This window comes from Camponotus floridanus, unplaced genomic scaffold (assembly GCF_003227725.1).
Source record: "Camponotus floridanus strain SB8 unplaced genomic scaffold, Cflo_v7.5 scaffold285, whole genome shotgun sequence".
NCBI lineage: Eukaryota > Metazoa > Arthropoda > Insecta > Hymenoptera > Formicidae > Camponotus > Camponotus floridanus.
In genome coordinates this window covers 90,438-113,372 of record NW_020229420.1, presented here as the reverse complement: position 1 = coordinate 113,372, position 22,935 = coordinate 90,438, and the positions used below count along the sequence as shown (strand labels likewise).

At 32.4% G+C, this 22,935-nt stretch overlaps 1 protein-coding gene and 1 pseudogene across 1 annotated transcript; one reads left to right on the top strand and one right to left on the bottom strand.

Moving 5' to 3' along the window:
- Positions 1-4,772: 4,772 nt before the first annotated feature.
- Positions 4,773-17,258, top strand: LOC112638314 (annotated as a pseudogene).
- A 3,556-nt stretch (positions 17,259-20,814) lies between these two features.
- Positions 20,815-21,411, bottom strand: LOC112638313. Its single transcript, XM_025409814.1, has one exon. It carries the CDS (start codon positions 21,409-21,411, stop codon positions 20,815-20,817), a length of 597 nt encoding a protein of 198 aa, XP_025265599.1.
- Positions 21,412-22,935: the final 1,524 nt, after the last annotated feature.

Sequence of the window (22,935 nt, the reverse complement as noted above, 5' to 3'; positions counted from 1 at the left end):
GGTAAATTACCGTTCGTGCAATTTAAGTTTTTGTATGTCAACTCATTAATCAAATTATTCTTGCGCCATGATTTGACTAACTCGTTGATCTTATTGGGCAGTCTTTTCAAAGGATCCTTATTCAATTCTTTATATGTGGTTTGGTCACTCAACAGCAGATCCATCTTGTCAAAATAATCTTTTTTGTCCATAACGACAGTAATCTGACCCTTGTCGGCTCTCGTGACCATAATGTCATTATTATTTTCGCGTAGATTCCTCCTGGAGGCAGCGAACGATATACATAAAAATATACATAAAAAATAAATATAAAAAATAAAATATATATAAAATAAAATATATATAAAAAATAAATATACATAAAAAAATAAAAAAAATTAAAAAATTAAAAATTAAAAAAAAGAAAAAAGATTTTCCATTATACGTTTACCTTCACATGGTGAAAATCGGACAACGTCAAATAAATTGGCGGCAAAAGAACGTATGAAATGACAACACGCATTATCTGTACATATATACACATATATATTTATATTTTTTTTACATTGACGAAAATTCTCGTATACGTATGATAAATAAGCGTACACGTCCATAAATATGCCCCACAAGCTTTATTTATATAATAGTTATTTTTAAATATATTTACTTGTTTTTACGTTTAATATTACTAATATTGATTTTCAAGGTCAAAAAGTCGAAAATTTAAAATTATTTACAAGATTGAGCAAGATACACATCGAAAAATCAAAGAAAAATGCATTTTTCATGATTTTTTCAACTTTAAATCGCCATCTTGAATCCGCCATCTTGAATTTTTGAAATTACGCTACAGGGTTTTTTAGCATAGATACACATAACACTCTTAAGCGTGATTGCGATCCTTTCAAAGATCTTTTTCGAGCTCAAAATGAATGAAATATCTGAGACAGAATCTGAAAAAATTCATGTTTTTTTCAAATAATCTCCTGTAACTTTTTTCAAAAATTTTATAGGTCAAATCTGACAACGGTATCCGAAAGCTGAGATTCTAAGCTTTCAAAATCATTGTTTCACAAATTTTTCACGAGTCATTTTCATATATAGATTTAGCGCCGAAAATGATGTAAAAAAAGTGTCCGTTCCGTCTTTAAAGGGTTAAAATATAATGTTACTCTTCCTCCTCCACGTCCGCGATTTCATCCACGACCTCCTCGATTCCATCGAGCAGTTTTATATTTTACTAAAAATTAATAATTACTAATTAATATATAATATGTTAAAGGATTATGTATTTACATTTGATTTATGTATTAATACATTTATATTTTTATTATTTCTTTCATTTATATTATTTCTTCTATTTATATTATTATTATTTCTATTATATTATTAATATTGCTCGCATTTTTATTATATTATTAATATTGTCCTTATTATTTATTTATTTATTTATGAATTTATATTTATATTTTTATTATTTCTTTTATTTATATTATTTATATTTTTATTCTTACTTCTTTTATTTATATTTTTTTTATTATTTTATATTATTTATATTATTTATACTATTTATATTTATTTATATTTTTATAAATTTCTTTACATAAATTTCACTTATATTTATTATTATTAATATTTTTATCATTACTCCTATATTATTAATATTGCTATCATTATTATTATATTATTATTATTAATATTACTATTATATCTTATGTTCGAATATTATAATTTATTAATATTATTTATTACTAGATTTACTTTATTATTAGTATTATTCTTTATTTATTCATTATTTATTATTATTATTTGTTATTATTATTTATTTATTATTATATTATATTATTTATTATTATATTATTTTTTATGATTATTTATTATTTTTATTTATTTATTATTAGATTTATTTAATTATTATTATTTTAAAAATTAAAAATAAAGAGGGTTAACAGTCTATATAGTAATAATACAAATTAGAAAAGGAAGGCTTTCGGACCGTGACGTAGGATGTTCGTACGAAAAATTAATTAACAGTTGAAACGTAAAACAGAACTGCTAAATTAAAAATTGATTTAATAACCTCTGTCGGCACAAAAAGACTATAAAAATACAATTTTAAAGACAGACGCACTTCTACAGATCCTTATTAATGTCATATAAATAATCATGATATAAACTCTAAATTAAGACACAAAAGGATCCAAAGTAGGATACAAAAAATTAAACGCATGAATTAACGGTCAGTATAACGCTTGTTGGAAAACGCAATTTCTGAGAAAATGTCAAACAAAAAAAAATTAATAAAAAATAATAAGAGACATGAAATGCTGTAACAGAGCAAAGGAATTAGGAAGAGGGGGGCAAAAGAGCAAGGGGTTTTTTAATAGAGCGACATTTATTAATGATAGGAAGATACACTGAAAAAATTCATTAGTAATAATTATCAAATATATTTAGTTGTGAATTTTAATTAAATATTTGATAAATATTACCATATTTGATAATAATTACTAAATCTTCAATTGATCTAGTTTCAAACAAATTTTGTTTGCAGTTGAATCAATTAAACAATTTAGTAACAATTATTAAATATTTAATATTTATCATAAAATCTTTAATGATTGTTATTAAATATGTTGTAAATATTACTAAATCAATTTAAGATTATTAGATTCAATTTAAGATTATTAGATATTTGATAACTATCATGATAAATGATTTAGTTCAGTCAACATGTTTGATAAAATAATTGGTAATTATTAACAAATTTTGATAAGATAGTCGTGTAAAATAGTTAGCAATTATTACCGAATTGGCAGTAATTACAGGGTGTCCGTCAATTTTCGACCTTAATGAAATAAAGAAGTAGGTTGGTTCGAATTAAGAAGGAATGACCTGTATTGTTTTGGGATTGTCGCAATAATTAACGAAATATTAAATAAAAAAGATCGGCCAATCTGCGCGAGTAAAAGCGCGCGGCGACGAGAGTCGTCCCACCGTAATCCGATACTACGAGCGCGGCGAAGCGGTGGGCTCTCGAAGCGGGTCGCTCTCCGAGACATGATGGTGGTTTGCGATATATCGCAATACCGCGCCGAAAAATGACCCGTCCCCCCTTTTGTGGCGAGAAAATGATGCGCTATCATTTCCACACCACCTTGCGGTAGATAGCATGGTGCACTTTTTTTATAGTGGTTTTCCCCATAGGCCTATTCCACTCTCAATTTAAAAATTACTCAAAATGCCATTTACTATACGCTGAATATATCGTAAATGTAAAAAATTAATGAACAGTACCTTTACAAAAATTGATTCGTGGTTGAAAATCCTTCGATAAAATGTATTGCACACGTTGATAATGTGATACGATGATAAAATTCTTCAAGAATCCTTTCTTCATCTCGTACACGAAGACACACTGCTGGACCGGTTATCCCGATATTATGCACGACACTCAGTTTCACATAATTATTGCACAACACGTAAAATTGTACGGCCACTTGGTTTTCGTGCACGCCCGAGAAATGATTCCATGTAAATTGCGGCCGCACGATAAGTATTTTCTCCCGCTAGTCCGTAGGCTACAATCATATCCGTATATTCCTGCAGAGTACACTTCATTTTCTCTGTTAATTTACTACGCAAACACAAGATTTTTATTAAAACGTCTTAGCTCTCGCACGCTGTTACCAGACTGCGTACGCCAGCAGCACGCAACTACAGCTGACAGCTGAGCGGACATGTGAGTGTAAGCGTACGTGTGAGTTCGATGCCTGCGCACTATGATTATGGGATACATTCGTAAAAATTGAGTTGAAACAAGTTGCCAATGTCTTCCTACGAATGAGTGTTATTAAATGCGCATCCGAATCACTTGATACTAATCTTATTTCTGGACCTATTTCAATTATATCGTTAAGCCCTCTTTTACAAAGAAATCTATAACAAGAATGCAATTGCAATTTGATCGCTAATGTTAATGTTATATGTTTCCTTGATGTTACGGTAGACGCATAATTCTTCGAAATTTTATGAAACATCGAATAGAATAGAAGATCCTCATATCGAATAGAAGATAAACTTTTAAGAGGTCCCATTCTGCGAATAATTTCTGGATAATGTACCATAAAATGAAATTTGGGTTTTAGATGATCATTGAATAATCGTATATACATTTCATGATGAGAAATTATTAACTCTTTAAGGAAATTTATTTGAACGTTTGAAATAATTGTATCTGTTACGATATTAATAATTTCACAAAATATAAGATAGAAATCCCAAACTTCATTATCATAAGGAATTAAATCTCCTATAATAAAAGTTAAATAGCAAATCATCGCAGACATTTCTGCTGCTGTAATCGATGCGTATAAAGATTGTCGACAGAAAGTGAATGATGTTTCGCTATCGAAACGACGCAACGCACTGAATCGAGCAAAAAGAAGCTTCTAAACACAGATCGGAGCTGTGTAGAAAAAGCTGAAACAAAACAGAATGTTGTCGGTTACACGAATATTCAATCCCCCTCACCCTCCTTTCCATTGATATGCCTAAAGCTTCTTTTCGCTCGATTCAGTGCGTTACGTCGTTTCGCTAGCGAAACAACATTCATTTTCTGTCATCGATCTTTTCTTCCTTTATTTTCTTTTATTTTTTTTTTATGAAACAAAAGATGGTCTTGTTGCCACGATCTCATCCATAACATCCGTTCGAGCATTTTCCGAAGTAATCGCCCCGATTATTATACGCATCGATTATTGTACGCATTTATGTGCGATGACTAATTCTGCTCAAAATTGGATATTTCGAAACATTTCGAGGAAATGGATTTTCTTTTAAAGAGTTGGGAATTGCCTCATCTCTGTGATATTTTTCAAGGTAATTCTAATTTATTATTTCTTTTCAAATAAAAATTTCTTTTTAACTATAATATTATCTTATTTATTATTTATTATCTTATTTATTATTTAACCTTGGATATTTTTGATTTACGCGTATCTTTTGAATCTTATTTGTTGTGCACAATAAATTAATACATTTTTATAAATTATAATTTATTATATAAATGTATAATTCGTTTTTTCTCTTATTTTATTTACACTGAAGTTTGATATACATTTATATTTACATTTGAGATTTTCTTATATTTAACATTTTATATTTTCTTTATGTAGCGAATGATATTAAAAGTGTAGATGATTTGGGCGATCTTTTAAACGAATGTAATTCGTCCGATTTCAATAAATTGATTCCCAACGTTTTAAATCGATTGAAACTACGCAGACATTTCAATGAATACAATGTATGTTTTCTCTATTTATATATTTTTTCTCTATTTTTTATATTAATTATTATGTAATTAAACTGATTCTATTTGCTACTATTTTTAATCAGCGTAATTATAAAATGGAAAAATAATAAAAATTGAATTATTTTTACAGATTCGCAATAAAATAGTCGACTTTGATTGTTCAAGTTTTAGACAGAGAATGATAATATAAATAATTCAATTCTTGTTGATTTAATAAATCTTCCAACAAAACCTGAGAATGCTATTGTAGAAGATTAGCGATAACTGTCAAAATTTGAATAATTCTTTAGTCGAAAATAAAGAAATATTACCATGAACCACCTGTAGAGAAAAGAAGACTAAATTTAAAAACAGTGGAATTTAATTTAAAGGAAATATTATCAAAAACAGCTTTCAGTAATTCTCTGATACTAATAAATGAACATGGAGGAAATATTACATCTCAATGCCAATCCATTTTATGTGATATAATGTGTTATATCATACTTTTTGAATTTAAATATCAGGTATATTTATATGTTATTTTGTCTATAATTTTTTATTCTGTCACTTTACAATATTTTATCTTTTATGTATTATTAAAATATCTTTTTCATTTGGGATCCAATAATCTACATTTACTATATCTCTATATCGTGATATTTACATGTTAAATTTTCTTTTTTTAAAGAACACTTCAAAACGAAGATTTTGCTAAAATTACAGAGGAAATAATTGAGTTATTTCCAAAAGATTGTAAAGAAACTTACTATATGCCACCTATACGAAAAAAATATTCAAAAATTGATAAAGCTGATATCTCAAGAGAAAAATTGGTCGATAAATTTCGTAACGCATTAAAATTTATCCGTTATGCTGACAAGTTGAAAAATAATAATCACATTGAACAAAATGTTATTGTAAGCCAAGGTATTTATATTTTGTATTAAGATTTATCATGAAATTTTTGAAAAATATATAACTGGTCCAATAAATATTAATTTTTTAAATTCTTCTCAGCTGATGATCAACAAATCGCAGAAGAACATAGAATTTGGTTGATCCATAACCAAAAACCACAGAATGAAGTTAACGAAAAATGGGATCATATATATTACGCGTTGAAGATTGCGCTAGTAAAATATACAAAAATGTTAATGACTTATTTATAAAGTGGCCTATATTGAAATTGAATTCTTCTTATATATTGGTAAATGTCTTTATTTTGAAATAATATAATAAAATAAGACTTTATGGTAAAATAAGACTATTTTTAAATAAGACTATACTTAAAATATAAATAATAGAGAATGAGCTAATAAGATTCAAGCACAGAAATAAAGCATATGATTTTTTTCATTTAAAATATTTATTAAAGGAAGTGAACATTAAAAATAATTTTAAAAAGACTTTTAACTGCAAAGGGTACCCTCGGTTAACAATGGTGAAATGCCCTCAATTTTTTTTTTTTTTTTTTTTGGTAAAAATGTCTTTCTTGGGCCTCAAAATGAAGGGTCAACCAGGTCCTAGGTCCCAAAAATTTTTTTGGGCCTTATAGGGCCCAAAAACATCATTTTTTGCGTTTTATTTTTTTTCTCGCGTTCTAATCATCGGAAAAATTTGAAAAAATTCATGAGTATATATCTTTTGATTACTTTTTTGTGAAATTTTTTTGGAAAAAATTGGAGTCCAACATAATCTCGAAAAAAATTATTTAATATTTTAAACACGATTTTGACCAGCTTCCAGTTTTGGAACGGTCAGAATTCTTTTTTTCTCTTGTAGAACGGAAAAAAATACGTCGAAAATGTATTTTTTCAGATTTTTTCTAGTGGTGCGCCATGTCGAAAAATAATAAAAACCAATAAATCGTCGATTTTTCGACGTTAAGGCATCATTCCCCAAACAGTTATTTGTTTTTATCATTTTCTGATCATCGAAAAAAGTTTAAAAAATTCATGAGTACTCTAGAAGTTATACTATTTGAATAGAATTTTTTTGAAAACGATTTAGGGTCAACATAATCTCGAAAAAAAATTTAATGTTTCTAACGCAATTTTGACTATGTTCCGGTTTTAAAACGGTCAGAATCATTTTTTCTTTGTTTGGATCAGAAAATAATACATTATACACACACAAAAATGACACACATGATTCGACGATAGGTCAATGTACATTACACATGGAGATTCTAATGGCACTACCTATCTAAACATTAGTCAACATACAGGGCAAAGCCTGCATACGTAAAAAATCTTTTTTTAATAATCCTTATTTAATAAAAATTGAATTCAATAAAATTCGAATAGTCAAAAAAATCATTTGACAAGACAAAAAAAATAACCTCGAGTGGTGTGAACCAGAAACCTTTTTTTACTGGAAGTACGCTACTTGTCGCTACCTTTGCTTGAATGATGTTTGGATAGGTAGTGCCATTAGAGTCTCCATGTGTAATGTACATTGACCTATCGTCGAATCATGTGTGTCATTTTTGTGTGTGTATAATGTATTATTTTCTGATCCAAACAAAGAAAAAATGATTCTGACCGTTTTAAAACCGGAACATAGTCAAAATTGCGTTAGAAACATTAAATTTTTTTTCGAGATTATGTTGACCCTAAATCGTTTTCAAAAAAATTCTATTCAAATAGTATAACTTCTAGAGTACTCATGAATTTTTTAAACTTTTTTCGATGATCAGAAAATGATAAAAACAAATAACTGTTTGGGGAATGATGCCTTAACGTCGAAAAATCGACGATTTATTGGTTTTTATTATTTTTCGACATGGCGCACCACTAGAAAAAATCTGAAAAAATACATTTTCGACGTATTTTTTTCCGTTCTACAAGAGAAAAAAAGAATTCTGACCGTTCCAAAACTGGAAGCTGGTCAAAATCGTGTTTAAAATATTAAATAATTTTTTTCGAGATTATGTTGGACTCCAATTTTTTCCAAAAAAATTTCACAAAAAAGTAATCAAAAGATATATACTCATGAATTTTTTCAAATTTTTCCGATGATTAGAACGCGAGAAAAAAAATAAAACGCAAAAAATGATGTTTTTGGGCCCTATAAGGCCCAAAAAAATTTTTGGGACCTAGGACCTGGTTGACCCTTCATTTTGAGGCCCAAAAAAGACATTTTTACCAAAAAAAAAAAAAAAAAAAAATTGAGGGCATTTCACCATTGTTAACTGAGGGTACCCTTTTACTACTACAAACAACTACAAACAAAATATTATAAATTTGAGTATTAAATCTTTAATAATCTTTATTAATAATTTATTAAGGTGCTAAGTTCACGTAGGTATAATAATTTGTATTTATTCTTATAGATTGAAAGAGATTTTGATTGAAAATTTCCTCAATATAAAGAAAAGTTATTGAAATTTTGGAACGTAAATTTTGAAAAATTTTTCATTTATTTTAAAAAAAATTTATCTGCAGGAGGGAACATTTATGAAAGTTTAATGAATGCACAGCATTTAAACTTAGGTAAATATTCGTACATTAAAAATTTTATTTTAATTTGTAATAAAAATGATACACACATACAGATATGTTTCATATATATGGTTATTATTAGACACTCTGTGTCTTAATATTTCTTCTATTAATACATATCTATTGATTTCCTTATAGATTCGAAAACAGCCCTTCAAATATGGCTTTTAACAAGTGTTGTAGCTCCTAAATTAAGTAAAATTACTTTTAAAATTGGGAACAAGAAAAGAATGTGAAAACCTACAATCTCGGAAAGTCAGGAAGGAATTCTAATACACTGTAAAGTAAGTTAAACTCCGTTCTCGTTCCAGATTCGAAATAAAAAAAAATCGAAATTGATATTTTATCAAGAGACAATGATGTATATATAGAAGTATTTTTCCAATAGATATTTTTACTGGGCGCTTTTTCAGTTTTTTAAAAAGATTTGTTAAAGTTAAACTAATATTTATAATTAGAGGTTTCTTACGTTTTGTAATTTACTTTAGGTACCTGGCGATATTGAAAAAATATGTCAGGACAAACAAAATAAAATGTGTCAAATGAACCTTACGATGCAATCTTTTATAATCATCGTTAGACCAGAAATAACTGCAATCGACAATGTATACATTCGGCTCGATACAACATTGTATTCTATGCCGACGGTATTAAAAGCATTGGATGTACTTTTCAAGATTTTTGTAACATTTAATGCGTGTTATCTGAAAGAATGTGAAAATATGTGGTATCTAATTCAGTGGAGAATTTATGAGATCCATACAATTTGGAATGAGAACATTCCCTTTCTGTGCACTGCATTAAATAAAATAAAAAGAGATTAGTCTTCATTGTGTATAAGTCTGAAAACTTGTTTTCACAACTTGTTTGTATCATTTGCTCATTTGAAAATCTATTACTTTTTATTTAATAATATTGATTGATTGCTATTTATTGTATAATATATATATATATATATATATATATATATATATATATATATATATATACAGGGTCTACCAAAAGTGTGGAAACCCCTAAATATCTCGGAAAATATACGTTTTACAGAAAAGTGTTTCCAACAAAAGTTGTAGGGTTTAAGAAGATCTATATACTGATTCTATCAGTTTGACCTTGGATGGCGTCGTCAAGGTCAGGTCAAGGTCACATTGACTTTTTTAAATGACACCCCCTACATTTGATTGCATATTCTTATAGCTTAATTCAAGAGCTTTCCAAAAACTATAATAATGTTCACTTTTATTAAGTACTTTGCGAGTTATGAGGGTTGAATGATAGAGTAGCGCCGGTATTAACATTATCCAAGGTGTACTATATGGAGGTTACTCGCTCGGATTTGCATCTGTTGTGTGTGTGATCCAGCTAACTAAGGCAAGATCGGTCGTGGATCCAGTCAGCAAAAGCAAAGACCCAACCAAATTACAATCGAGCATTTAAAGACCTGGAAAGCAATCGACATAGTAAACAGTAAATAAATTTGTGGATGCTCATTTATCATAATAATTGTTCGAAATGTGTGCGTGTGCGTGCGTGCGGTGCGTGTATACAGAGATCAGGTTAGGTTGCACCAAACGATTGCAAATGTGTTTCAATGTGTTAAAGTAAATGCTGAAAGTGGCTGCCATTTACTTCCTGACAATATGCTAATCTTTGGTAGAATGTAGAAATGACTTTACGATTCGTTTCAAAAGGTATCAAAGCCATTTCATCCCTTATTCGCTGTATCAATTCGTGAATGGTTTTAGGTTTTGTTCTGTAAACCTTACTCTTCAGATATCCCCATAGATAATAATCAAGAGGAGTTAGATCTGGTGACCGAGGTGGCCAATCCTCTCCTCCCTCATTTCCGTTCCTTCTTCCTATCCACCGTAGCGGAAAAGTCTCATTTAAAATACGACGTGGTCCTGCACCTAAATGAGCAGGAGCTCCATCATGCTGAAACCATATTTCTTGGAAATTATTTGGAAAAGTATTCTGTATGGCTGGAATTATTTGATCAACAAGTAATCTCTCATACCTTTGAGCGTTCAAATATTCTTCAAAAAAAAACGGCCCTATTAAATAGCCATCTATTATTCCGCACCATACATTTATTTTTTGTGGATGTTGTGTGTGAGTTTCCCGCACCCAATTCGGATTCTCATCTGACCAGAAACGAAAATTTTGATTATTAACTTCTCCCGTTAAGGTAAAAGTTGCCTCGTCTGTGAAAACAATTTGATAAGGGAAGATGGGCCGGACATCTATTAGTGCCATCATTCTTTCACAGAAATGTATACGACGCTCCTCATCTCCGTTTTGCAATTCTTGAACGTATTGCAATTTATATGGATGGAACTTGTTCTTCTTTAAAATTCTCCAAACCGACATGGGAGCAATATCGTGAGTTTGAGCGACTCTCTGAACACTAGAATTGGGATCTTCAATAAATGTCTGCAGAACATCAAGTTGTTTTTCTTCGTTGGTTGCAGACAATGGTCTTCCTGACTTAGAGCGATTTCTTACGCTACCAGTTTGTCTAAAACGTTCTATTGTTTTTAACACAGTGGACTTATTAATTCGACGGTTCGGATACGTGTCATTAAATAATCGAACGACATCAGAGAACGATCTTTCGTTATCACCCCATCCACGCATCATGAGGATAGTGATTCTTTCACGTTCCGACAAGTCGCCAGCCATTTTTAAAACGTTTAATTTTAATTAATCGTACGTTGTATTTGGACGATAACAATTAATTTCTGCTTGCTCAAAGCTGAAGTTAGAAGGTGCTCGTTCTTTGATAGCTTTATACATTCTTAGTTGAATTTTAAATGCGAGTTAGACTGCATGTAGTGCGTCACATAGCGGTAAATGAAGGAACTAACGAGACGTTTCATACACGTTTTATGGAGCAATTTTTTGGCAATTTGACTTCAGCGAAATATGAGGATATGTTGAGGAATCGATCTTGCCTTAGTTAGCTGGATCACACACACAACAGATGCAAATCCGAGCGAGTAACCTCCATGTAGTACACCTTGGATAATGTTAATACCGGCGCTACTCTATCATTCAACCCTCATAACTTGCAAAGTACTTAATAAAAATGAACATTATTATAGTGTTTTGGAAAGCTCTTGAATTAAGCTATAAGAATATGCAATCAAATGTAGGGGGTGTCATTTAAAAAAGTCAATGTGACCTTGACCTGACCTTGACGACGCCATCCAAGGTCAAACTGATAGAATCAGTATATAGATCTTCTTAAACCCTACAACTTTTGTTGGAAACACTTTTCTGTAAAACGTATATTTTCCGAGATATTTAGGGGTTTCCACACTTTTGGTAGACCCTGTATATATATATACCGAACTTTTTCTCATTAGTATTAGGTTTTATTAGTTTAGTATTAACTTCTATTATTTGTTTTTGACATATGTAACAATTAATTTTCTTGCGCCTTTTTAAAACATAAAATATTACGCTTAAATAATAATTTTAAAAATAATAATTTTTTAAATACTAACATCGTATTTTAAAAGATTGCTTTAGCCAAAAATGGATTGTCGAATTTGTTTAAAAAAGATTTTCGGAAATACTCGAGCATATATTAAATATTTAAAATCATATCGTCCATTTGAGATGACATATAAATGTATTAATCCTAAATGTTATCGAATATTTTCTTCTTTCTTTTCATTACAAAAACACTTAGATGCTAGATGTTCATTTGAAATACATCAATTACAAGACTCTGATAATAAAGATGATAATTCATCATTACAGACGTCTGTAATATTTAAAATGGAAAACGTAACAGAAAATAATGTAATTATTAATACAAATAATTTTATAATTGAAAAAAATATTTCATCTAACGACATTGCAAATTGTGCTAAAATTCGTCGCTCAATTATATCAGAAACCTATTGCCCAATTAATAATTCAAAAAATTATAGAAGAGTTTCGAGATACAATTCAGAATGTTTCTAAATATCTTCTTCAACAATTAAAATCACAATTACCTTCTAATTTATACAATTTTGATAACTGTAAGATATCTATATTGGAAAATATTGATAGTGAATATAAAAGATTCCAGTATCTCCAAAAATCAAAGTATTTTATCTCTCCACAATCATTCTTTATCGAAGAATACTACGGTAATAAAAGAAAAGAGCAAAACACAATTCTCACTGTTCAAAAATGTGAAGGTCAAATCATACCTATGCGTGAAACATTAAAGACCCTTTTAGAATTACCTGGTTACTATGAAAAAATATCATCCGTTCTTAAAACAAATATCGCTGCAACATACACTACTAAAACATATACAAGTGTTTGCGATGGTACTATTTGGAAATCTATTAGAGAGCATTATCCAAATAAAATAGTTATACCGTTGTTTTTATATTACGATGATTTCGAAATGAATAATCCTTTAGGATCTGCAGCAGGGATTTATAAAGTAGGAGGACCTTATTGCTCAATCGCAATTTTGCCTTCGCAATATGCTTCATTATTAGAAAATATTTTTTTAGTACAACTGATAAATTCATCAGATCGTATGTATTTCGGGAACGCAAAATGTTTTCGATATGTAATAGAGGAATTGAAATATTTAAGTAACGAAGGAATTGTTATTCGTGATACAAATGGTAATGAACATTCTTTATTTTGTTATGATAGCACTTTTAGGTGATAATTTGGGACTTAATGGTTTTTTAGGTTTCAATGAGAGTTTTTCCAGTGATTATTTTTGTAGAATTTGTCGTGCTGTAAAATCAAATACACAACTTTCGAAGACGAAAGTTTATTACGTACCCCACAAAATTATTGCGAAGATGTTTCAAAATTGGCATACGGCGTAAACGAAGAATGTATATTCAATGAAATCCCTCATTTTGATTGCTCGATAAATATAACTTGCGATATAATGCATGGTCTTTTCGAAGGTGTTTGCAGATATGATCTTGCGAAAATAATACAATATTTCCTAACGGAGAATTTTTTCACAATGGAACATTTAAATGAAAGAATTAAATACTTTAATCATCAATCAAATTTCGATAAGGGAAACAAAATGCCATTGATAAAAATTGATCAAAAAAAGGATATCTAATAATGATAGCATCAGAAATGTCTGCGATGATTTGTTGATTTAACTTTTATTATAGGAGATTTAATTCCTTATGATAATGAAGTTTGGGATTTCTATCTTATACTTTGTGAAATTATTAATATCGTAACAGATACAATTATTTCATACATAAATTTCCTTAAAGGGTTAATAATTTCTCATCATGAAATGTATATACGATTATTCAATGATCATCTAAAACCCAAATTTCATTTTATGTTACATTATCCAGAAATTATTCGAAGAATGGGACCTCTTAAAAGTTTATCTTCTATTCGATATGAGGGATTTCATAAAATTTCGAAGAATTATGCGTCTATCGTAACATCAAGGAAACATATAACATTAACATTAGCAATCAAATTGCAATTGCATTCTTGTTATAGATTTCTTTGTAAAAGAGGGCTTAACGATATAATTGAAATAGGTCCAGAAATAAGATTAGTATCAAGTGATTCGGATGCGCATTTAATAACACTCATTCGTAGGAAGACATTGGCAACTTGTTTCAACTCAATTTTTACGAATGTATCCCAAGTAGATGATAACAATTTAATGGAAGTTGCATGGGTTCGATATAACAACGTTGTCTTTAGACCTAAATATGTGATCATTTCTAATGCTGATGAAAATAATTTGTCATTCGGAATAATGCAATGTATTATTTTAAAGAGCAGAGAATTTTTTTATGTTGTATATAAAAAGTGTATTACTTTAGGTTTAGATACTCATTTTAAAGTTTATGAAATCGAATTGCCACGTGAGAATAGCACATATGAAATTTATACAATTGATATTTCGAAAGAATTCAATGTGAGAACATGCAATTTTCATATCTCAGGCGAAGGTCGATATTTTATTTCAATATTCGATGTTTAAGAAATAATATCTTAGCGTTAATATTAATGTTCTGCTAAAACACTTGTTCTAAAATATAAATTATAAAAAAAAATATACATAAATATATGTATTTTAATATTTAAAAAAACGGTTCTTATGTAAATATTATAATAAATCTTTTTCAATATTTCAATATTGACGTGTCTTAAATTTATTTACATATTTTACCACTTTTTATCATAATATTAAAAATATTATTTATTTAAATATTTATTAATAATTACCAAATCATTTATTTATTCCAATTAAATATTTAGTGATAGTAAATAAATTGCTCATTTGTTTTAACTAAATATGTAGCTCTAGTAATTAAATGTTTGGTAACTATTATAAAATTGCTTGTTCTTTTAAATTAAACATTTAGTAGTAGTTATCACAGCTTTAATTTCTCCTTAAGATGATTTAGTTATAATTGCCAAATATTTGATAATACTTATCAAATATATTATCTTTTACTATCAAACATTTAATTACAATTACCAGATTTTTAAATTTCTCGTTATCATGATTTAGTTATAATTACCAAATATCTGATAATACTTATCAAATAATATTTGTCAAATTACTTTTTGGTATCAAACATTTAATTATAATTACCATGTTTTTTAATTTCTAGTTATCATAATTTGGTTATAATTATCAAATATGTGATAATACTTATTAAATATATTATTTTCTGCTACAAAAATTTGGTTACAGTTATTAAAGCTTTGTTAAACCAATCAAATTTGTAATTGAATGAATTAAATTTAAATAGTCTAAACTAAATATTTTATTTACTCAATTAATTTTTTTTGTAACTATTACCACACATTTATTTAGCACTATTTACCTAAATCATTTAGTAATTGTTATTAAATTTTAGTGTTTACTACTAAATTCTTTTTTCAGTGTAGGAATCGTCGAGAAACAAAGTTCAAACAAACAACGTTCTGAATATTAAGACTATTATCTTGTTAGCAAATATGTAGCATCTCGGAAACTAGCCTTCTTGTAAGAAGGTTCTTGATTTAAAATTGTCGTATCGTCCCAGTTAAAATTATGTCCCAACAATCTATGTGTTGAAATAACAGAGAGATTTTCAAACGATTTGTTAATGTTCGAACGGTGCTCTTTCACTCTAGTAATTAAACGTTTGCCCGTCTCCCTGTCTTCCCTTCCCTTTTTTCTCCCTTTCTCATTTTTTTAAAAAATCCCTTGCTCCTTCCTCTTCCTACCTCGATTCTCCTCTCTTTCTCTTTCTTTTTTCCCCCTTCCCCTTTTTTTATATCTCTTTCTTCCTTATATCCTTTTTGTTTCTCACCCAATCTAGTCTCGACCTTCTTGATTTCCACTTCTTCCCATTTTTCTGGACTTGGCTTCGTCGTTTCGATTTCTGCTTTTTGGCCAGTACGTACTTCCTTTACGTTTTACACAATCCTTAACAATTGCTTTAATTGACACATAAATTGTTGTGAACTTTTTTTGTACATGAGATGCTGTCCCGATTGAGCTTGCTGTTTATTCTTGTTTTTTTTTTCTTTTTTGCAGGCTACCACCTTTTTATCAACTTCAATTTCTTGTTGCTCCTTTGACAGAGTGATTTATCTCTATGGATTATTTTTACCAATTTTATCATCACGACTTTCCTATGGACATCTTTAATTTATTAATTTTTATTATTTGGATGGTTTCATCGAGGGAGCTTAGAATCTCGGACGCCTTTTCTTTTATAGAGTATTTGTGATATTGAGGTGAGCTGTGCTCTGTTACAGCATTTCATGTCTCTTATTATTTTTTATTAATTTTTTTTGTTTGACATTTTCTCAGAAATTACGTTTTCCAACAAGCGTTATACCGACCGTTAATTCATGCGTTCAATTTTTTATCCGTTATAAGGTCCTTATGACCTCCTTTGTTTTAATTTAGAGTTTATATCTTGATTATTTATATGACATTGATAAGGATCTGTAGAAGATCGAAACGTGCGTTTGTCTTTAAAATTGTATTTTTATAGTCTTTTTGTGCTGACAGAGGTTGGTTTATTAAATCACTTTTTAATTTAGCAGCTCTGTTTTGCGTTTCAACTGTTAATTAATTTTTCGTACGAACATCCTACGTCACGGTCCGAAAGCCTTCCTTTTCTAATTTGCATTATTATTATTTTATTATTATTATTTACTCTATTATTCCTTTTTTTTATATTAATACTTATTTTTTTTTTACTTTATCTTATTTTTTTTACTTTATCTTATTTTTTATTATTATTTAATATTTTTCTTCAAATGAACTTTTATACTAACATTTATTCTTCTCCGGAGACATTTTGGATGCCTCATTTTTAGTGATTGTGAAAATTGCGGAGATTGCGGAGCTTGCGGAGGTTGTGGAGGTTGCGGAGTTTGCAATGTTTGTAAAGAAGTTTGTCTTTGTGGCAGCTGTCCTTGTTGCTGCTACATTTTTTGGTCGCAGCTGCTAATTGTCGTTGTAAGTCTGCCACCTCTACTTTTAACACTTCATTTTCGATAGCGAGACATATTTCCTCTAAATTTTCTTCCTAAAAAAAATTATAATTTAATATTTTTCAGTCATTCTTTCTAAGTGTGTATGTATATGTGCGTTTTGTATGCGTGTGTGTGTGTGTGCGTGTGCGTGCGCGTGTGCGTACATATGCGTTCTTTCTGCGTGTATATGTGCGTTTGAAATGTGTTGCGTGTGTGTGTGTGTGTGTGTGCGTGCGTGTGTATTGCTTGCGTGCATGCGTAAATGCGTGCGTGCATGCGTGCGGGCTTGTGTGTTTGTGTGCGCGTATGCGTACCTATGCGTTCTTTCTGCGTGTATATGTGCGTTTGAAATACGTTGCGTGTGTGTGTGTGTGTGTGTGTGTGTGTGTGTGTGTGTGTGTGTGCGTGCATGCGTAAATACGTGCGTGCATGCGTGCGGGCTTGTGTGTTTGTGTGCATGCGCGTACGTGTGTGCGTGCGTGCATGCGCGTTCTTTCTGCATGTGAATGTATATATGCATTTGAAATGCGTGTTGTTTGTGTATGGATGTGTGCGTGCGTGTATGTTGCGTGCGTGCATGCGTAAATGCGTGCGCGCGTGCGTGAATGTATGCGTGCGTGCGTTTGCATTGCGTGCGTACGTGCGTGTGCGTGTGTGTTTGTGTGTGCGTGCGTGCATGTGCGTGCCTGCGTATATTTGGTTGTGTGCGTGTATATGTATGTATTTGTACAAAGTTATAATAAAAATTCATACTTACAATTTGCATTTTAGTGTGTGTTGCTTCCTGCGGCTTTTTCGGCATTTCTAAACATTTTATTTTTTAAATTCTCTTATTTTTATTTAAATACACAAGAACTGGTACGAAATTAATATAAAATGTAGTAACTATGGTAATAATTGCATTTTCATCTTTCCGCAATATTAATTAACTGTCAAGTTTGCTGTGATTTATTTCATTCGTGTTATCTGACGAGGAAGAAAAACATATAATAGCAAAAGATTACAAGAAAGGTTGAGAGAGATTGAAAAAGAAAAACAGGAAGAAAAAATAAAGAAAAGTATGTATTTTTATGTATAGATATGTGTATAGGAATATATATATATATATATATATATATATATATATATATATATATACAGGTTGAATTTTATTTCGTGTGTCAATCATTTTATCATGCGGGAGATTATCGACTGGATAATAAATTGATCGGTACATAAATATTCTTTTTAACGACCGTATCAAAGAATATAATGTGTATAATAATAATATAAAAATAAATTTGTAGCTTTAATAATAATAATAAATCCATACTTCAGCTTTTAATTTAATTAAATTTTACACATTATATTCTAGCATCTGATACGGTCGATCCAAATAATTGACATTTATGTATCGATCATTTTATTATGCAGTCGATAATTTTCCGCATGATATAAAGATTAACATGGAAAATAAAACTCACCCGTATATGATTAAGAGAGAGAGGGCGGGAGAGAGAATGAGATCGTTTTGAAAGATACAAAAAAGAAAGATGAAAAAAGAGAGAAAAAAATGAAATAATAAAAGAATATTGAAAATATATTATTAACATTTTTGCTATTTATTTAGAATAAAAGAAGCTGGAAACTGGTTTAAAAAAGAGAAAAGAAAAAGAAGACAAAGAGAAAACCAAACAAAGAAAGAATAAAAGAGGTAGGAAAAAGATTCGTAAAAAAAGAGAATAGATTAAAAAGAGAAAAGTAGAAAAATTGATAGAGAAAGATTGATAAAGGTATTTATATATATTTGTATGTATATACACATATAGATATTAACTCATTTAATTTAATGGATGTTTTTGTCATTTATTAACAAAGTATTTGATAAAATTGTTTGTTAGTTCTGATATTGATTTACTTAATTTTATTTACCTGTTATTTTCTGTGTGGCAGAATCAAATATCTTTTTCTTTATCATAATTAAATTAATATATGTTATACTATAATATATGTTATATGTTATAAAAAAGATTCCATATACCATATACTTTGTTTTCCTAAAACATAATATAATAAAATTGATTTTTAAAAATTTAATTTTTTTATTTCCTGGTCTTAGAAATTTTGTACTTCATAAAGACTAATTAATAAATGTTAATAATAAATCTTTAAATAAAACATATATACATATATTTTTTATATGTATGCTACTTATATATATAATTTATATATATATATGTATATTATATATATGGCGGTTCGTTCGTTGTGTGTCCGCCTTAATCGCGTGTTCTCGAATTCGGCAGGAGAAACATGGCCGCAGAAGTGTGTAGGTGAGCCTCTGAGTAATGACACGTTATCAAAATTTAACGACATATTTACAATATTTACATGGGCCCTGAAAAGGACCGTTTGTATTTGTAGATTTCATTGGTTTAAACAGCCCTGAAAAGGGCCGTTTAAATTACAGGCGCTCCCTGTAAGATATGCTTGGCAGGGTCTTCGTATAGCGGAGCTGGAATTTCGGACAGTTGTTATTAATGTCCACCTTACTCCTAGGGCGATTGTTGTTTTCGTCCACTGCCGCTGGCTCGGTCTGCGTGGCTGCGATCTGCGTTGACGTCTCCCAGTCCGAGTCTGACTGCGTGCCTTCGGTGGTCGCCGGAGGTAGAGGCGTCACCTGGGTGCTTCGGTGCACTCTGCTCGTCGCTGCGGTTTGCGTCGCCTTGGTGGATCTGCCAGGTGGTGAAGGCGGCAGAGGCAGGAGAGGGCTCCTGGTACTGCCCAGTGTCCAGTTGGCGATGTGTACCTCCTGATGCGCATGTCCCAGACTTCCAGAAGTTGTCGAGGTGGCCTGGTGAATCTGAGTGGCTCCAGGTCTATCAGGTGCAGCTTCCAGGCAGGAGTTCGAAGGAAACTTGTCTTTCTGGTTCGGCGCCTCCGTAGATCGGCTGTTGTCGGATGAGCCCTGGTGATCGGGGCGTCGACGTCGGCCGAGGTATGCGGCTCCGCTGGCGCAGTATTGCGAAACCTGCCGGTTACTGGGAGTTCCAAAAACTCCAAAAGAGTACTCGAGCTTGTTCGTCTTGTGAGCAGTTTATCCGTTCTTGCTGACTCGCGAGCTGAGACTCGATTTCGGCCTTCCGCGGTAGGCCTTATATACGGGCCCTGCCGGATCTCACTTGCGCGAAGATCGGCGCCTGTATGCTCGCGCTGCCGCGCGCTAGTTTGCGCGCCTAGGTTGCCGTGCGTTCAGGCGCTCGGCGCTGTACGCCGTTACGCCTGTGTGGCGTATGGCAAAATGCCACAGGACCCCCCTGGTTAAGTTAGGGGGTACACCTGGTTGTGGTAGAACTGGTCCTAATTGGCTGTGAACCGTACTGGTCGACGTACTGTTCGTTCTGCTCTTGTCGTTTTGGATGTAGCTTCCGGGTCCGTCTTTGGCACCTCGTGGGTTGGCGTTCCGTCATCCAAGATGTAGGCTGGCTTCAATCTGTAAAGTGATATGTTGACAGCCTTGCCTCTGACTCGGAGTTTGTACGTCTTGTCGCTTCAGTTCAGTACTTCAAATGGTCCGTCGTATGGCAAGTGAAGAGCTCCGGCTGGTGCATCGTGTCGCACGAATACGTGTGATGCTGTCTCCATATCTTTGAAGACGAAGGTGGTCTTTCTGGCATGATGCTTGACCGTTGGTTGAAGTCGGATCATTGCCTTCCTCAGCCTTGTTACTAGTGTGTCTTCCTCTCCTTGCCTGAGCGAATTGCTGCTGTCCAAGAACTGTCCTGGAAGGCGTATTGGCTCTCCGTATAGCATCTCTGTTGGAGTGGAGTTCACGTCTTCTTTCCAGACTGCCCTGATGCCGAGTAGTACGACGGGTAGGACTTGGGTCCATGCCTCCGTCTCGTAGCATTTGATTGCGGCTTTCAGTTGGCGATGAAACCTCTCCACCATTCCGTTCGCTTCTGGATGGTACGCTGTTGTCCGGATGTGCTTAGTGCCAGTTAGTCTGGTCCTTGAAAAGTTCAGCTTCGAATTGGCGGCCCTGGTCCGTCGTAATTCGGGCTGGTGTGCCGAACCGCCAGTCCGTGAAGATGTGCCTGGCGATTGTTTCTGCCGATGATGTTCGGTACTGGAATAGCCTCTGCCCATAGCGTGAATCTGTCAACCATGGTGCAGCAGTACCTGCATCCTTCGGACATAGGTAGAGGTCCGACGATGTCGACGTGAATGTGCTGGAATCTTTGCGTTGGCTGCGTAAAAATTCCAGTCCGCGTGTGGTTATGCCTGGTCACCTTTGTTTTTTAGCACTGGATGCACGCTCGTGCCCATTCTTTGCAGTCTCGCTAGATTCCTGGCCATACGTATCTCTCCGCTATGAGTTTGGCTGCAGCCTTCATTCCTAGGTGTGATAAACCGTGTAGGTATTGGAAGACGTTTCTCCGTAGGCTCTTAGGTACGTATGGTCGGACGACCGGTGTGTTGGTGTCGCACCATGCTGACTCTTTTGATCCGGGCACCGGAATTTGCGTTAGCTTGAGTTTATCTTTGCATTGCAGAAGTTCCTATAATTCCTCGTCGTCCTTCTGTTCTTGTGCTATTGTGTCGAGTTCTACGGCCGTTTGTACGGTTTCTACCCGTGACAATGTATCGGCTACTGTGTTGTCCTTACCTTCTATGTATGTCCGTCGTGAATTGTCCTATGAACTCGAGATGTCGCGCTTGTCTTGGCGAGCTCTGCATAGGATCCTTCTTAAATGCGTATATTAATGGCTTGTGATCCGCGAAAATGGTGAATACTCTTCCTTCTAGCATATGCCTGTAGTGTTTGATGGTGATGTATATGGCTAGTAATTCCCTGTTGTATGGGCTGTATTTTACTTGTGCGGTACTCAGTTTTTTGCTTAAAAATGCCAGAGGTTGCCATCCGTTCGTCGTTTTCTATTGAATCACAGCGTCGATTGCAGTTGCTGATGCGTCGGTCATTACTGCGAGATTAGCCGTTGGATCCGGATGAGCTAAGAGCGTTCCTCTCGCTAGGCTCTCCTTGCATTGTTCGAATGCCTGTTCGCGCTCCAGATTCCACTCGACCGTTTTCCCTTTCGTTTTAGGTCCTTTTAAAGCATCGTTCAAGATTGCCTGTTCTTCCGCAGCCTTTGGAATGAACCTTCTGTAGAAGTTGATTATCCCAAGAAACTGTCGTAGCTGCTTCACCGTCGTTGGTTGCGGGAAGCTTTTTATGGCGGTAATCTTTTCTGGCAAGGGTTGAGTTCCTTTCTTTGTGACTAAGTATCCCAGAAAACGTACTGTGTCTGATCCGAACGTGCATTTGGCTGGGTTAATTCTAACCCCGTACTCGTTGAGTCGTGCGAATAGTTGTCTCAAATGCGTCTCGTGTTGTTCTTTATCCGCTGATGCCACCAGAATGTCATCTATGTACGCATAGCAGAATTCCAGGCCATGAAGAACTTCGTTGATGAATCTTTGGAATGTTTGTGCTGCATTGCGTAGTCCGAATGGCATGTATCTAAATTCAAAGAGACCAAACGGTGTTGTTATGGCCGTCTTCGAGATGTCTTCTTGTCGCACTGGAATCTGGTTGTACGCTCTAACCAATTCGATCGTTGAAAAGATCTTCTTTTGGTGGAGCGTCTGCGCGAAGTCTTCAATGTGCGG

Excerpts from the sequence above, each read along its gene's own strand:
- LOC112638313 (XM_025409814.1), bottom strand. The coding sequence starts at position 21,411 with ATGGGCAGAGGCTATTCCAGTACCGAACATCATCGGCAGAAACAATCG.